General features: G+C 47.2%; 1 protein-coding gene across 4 annotated transcripts in view; it reads right to left on the reverse strand.

Annotated features, from left to right (window-relative positions):
• Positions 1 to 420: 420 nt before the first annotated feature.
• LOC106595898 (cysteine-rich protein 2-like) overlaps positions 421 to 2,560 on the reverse strand; it is a 5,129-nt gene continuing 2,989 nt past the window's right edge. The window contains exons 2-4 of one of the 4 annotated variants that reach the window (XM_045711271.1): positions 1,679 to 1,773; positions 1,006 to 1,060; positions 421 to 690 (exon numbers count right to left, since the gene is read on the reverse strand). In XM_045711271.1, coding sequence (XP_045567227.1) covers positions 653 to 690; positions 1,006 to 1,060; positions 1,679 to 1,773 — 188 coding nt within the window. In that variant the 3' untranslated portion in view covers positions 421 to 652. Of the gene's footprint in view, positions 769 to 1,005; positions 1,061 to 1,678; positions 1,774 to 2,560 lie in introns of all 4 variants that reach the window. The other 3 variants (XM_045711268.1, XM_045711270.1, XM_045711269.1) reach the window with 3 other exon arrangements.

Genomic DNA, 2,560 nt, shown 5'->3' on the forward strand with positions numbered 1-2,560 from the left:
TGTACTCCAGTACATGTGTAGTGTAGGATGTGTGTCTGTGTACTCCAGTACATGTGTAGTGTAGGATGTGTGTCTGTGTACTCCAGTACATGTGTAGTGTAGGATGTGTGTCTGTGTACTCCAGTACATGTGTAGTGTAGGATGTGTGTCTGTGTACTCCAGTACATGTGTAGTGTAGGATGTGTGTCTGTGTACTCCAGTACATGTGTAGTGTAGGATGTGTGTCTGTGTACTCCAGTACATGTGTAGTGTAGGATGTGTGTCTGTGTACTCCAGTACATGTGTAGTGTAGGATGTGTGTCTGTGTACTCCAGTACATGTGTAGTGTAGGATGTGTGTCTGTGTACTCCAGTACATGTGTAGTGTAGGATGTGTGTTGATGCCTAAAGAGACTCTGTGTTTAACACACTTCAACCAGACGACTGTAGAAGCTTCTGTTTTATTGAAGAACAACCGTTTCTCCATTGAACACAATGTTGTGGTCAAGGTAGTTGTTTTATGACTGACTGAAAGAGGGAGACTTTTAGAGTATTTCTTGGTTGGTCAAATGTTGGTTGGCTGAATGTTGGGTCTAGTTGGTTGGTCATTGGCTTGATGGCTGAATGTCAGGTTTGTTGAACATAGATCCTTGTTGATAGGCTGTTAGTTCTCATTAGGTTGTATTTTGGTGGTTTTTGGTTAGACTGGTTCCTAGGACTGGTTCCTAGGAGGAGGAAGAGGAAGAGGAGGCTGAGCTGTGACAGTTTGACATCAGTCTCCTGTTACCTGCTGAGAGAGAGAGAGAGAGAGAGAGAGAGAGATTTGCTGTACATAGCATCCTAAGACACACACTGATCCCTATTTAGTGTACTACTTTTGACCAAGTCTCTGGCCAAAGTAGTGTACAATGTAGAGAATGGGCTGCCATTTGGGACGCACCCCAGCTAAAGTACATCTTCATGTAACAGTTAGTGCAGTAGGGTTTCTCATCACAACAGTTACAGTACATCACCAAGCAGTATCTACCTCTGGTACCAAACATCTTCATGTAACAGTTAGTGCAGTAGGGTTTCTCATCATGCTGAAACACAAGGCACAGAAAACATCTTAGTTCATGAGATACATAGATACACACATACATACATACACACATACATGTAGACATGTAGACGGACGGACGGACAGACCTTCTCCACCCCACCTCCCTCACTCCCTCCCCACACTACCCCTCCATGTCTTCGTACCTCAGCATGTTGTCCTGGGGTCAGCTGTCTCTGACACTGTTGACACTATCTTTCCCTCCACTTCTCAATCTCTCCCCCCTCACTCCCCCTTCCCTTCCCTCTCTCCCCTCCCCTTCTCTCCCTGACTCACTCTCTCCCCCTTCCCTCTCTCCTCTCTCCCCTCTCCCTCCTACGTCTCCCCCCTCCGCTATACTCCTCTCCCTCTCAACCCCCCTTTCCTCTCTCCCCTTCTCTCCCTCCTCCTCTTCCCTCCCTCCCTCTCTCTCCATACCTCAGCATGTTTGGGGCCCCCTTCTCTCCCCCCCTCTTCCCTCCCTCCCTCTCTCTCCATACCTCAGCATGTTGTCCTGGGTCCCCTTCTCTCCCTCCTCCTCTTCCCTCCCTCCCTCTCTCTCATACCTCAGAGTCCGGCCCTTCTTCCTCCTCCTCTTCCCTCCCTCCCTCTCTCTCCATACCTCAGCATGTTGTCCTGGGGTCAACTGTCTCTGACACTGTTGACACTTCAGACACAGAGGGTGGTAGTCCCGCCCCAATGACCTCTTCTTCTCACCTGGACCAATGGGGAGAGAGGATACCAAGGGTTAGAGGTCAAATGTCTGTCATGGACCAATCTGGTTAGAGGATACCAGGGGTTAGAGGTCAAATATCTGGCATGGACCGTTGGGGTTGGAGGATACCAGGGGTTAAATAAAACATTTAATCAAATTGTATTTGTGACATGCGCCGAATACAACAGGTGTAGTAGACCTTACAGTTAAATGCTGAATACAACAGGTGTAGTAGACCTTACAGTGAAATGCTGAATACAACAGGTGTAGTAGACCTTACAGTGAAATGCTTACTTACAAGCTCTTAAAAGCTCTTAACCAACATTGCTTTAAGAAGTTTTAAGAAAAAAATGTTTTAAATAAACATATATTTTTTAAAGTTATAAATAAATAATTAAACAGCAGCAGGTGTCTTTCACAATTTGTACGGCCTTCCTCTGACACCGCCTGGTATAGAGGTCCTGGATGGCAGGAAGCTTGGCCCCGGTGATGTACTGGGCCGTACGCACTACCCTCTGTACTGCTTTGCAGTCAGAGGCTGAGCAGTTGCCATACCAGGCAATGATGCAACCAGTCGAGATGCTCTCGATGGTGCAGCTGTAAAAGCTTTTGAGGATCTGAGGACCCATGCCAAATCTTTTCAGTCTCCTGAGGGGGAATAGACTTTTGTCATGCACTCTTCACGACTGTCTTGGTGTGCTTGGACCATGTTAGTTTGTTGGTGATGTGGACACCAAGGAACTTGAAGCTCTCAACCTGCTCCACTAAAGCCCCGTCGATGAGAATAGG

This window comes from Salmo salar, unplaced genomic scaffold (genome assembly GCF_905237065.1).
Source record: "Salmo salar unplaced genomic scaffold, Ssal_v3.1, whole genome shotgun sequence".
Lineage (NCBI taxonomy): Eukaryota > Metazoa > Chordata > Actinopteri > Salmoniformes > Salmonidae > Salmo > Salmo salar.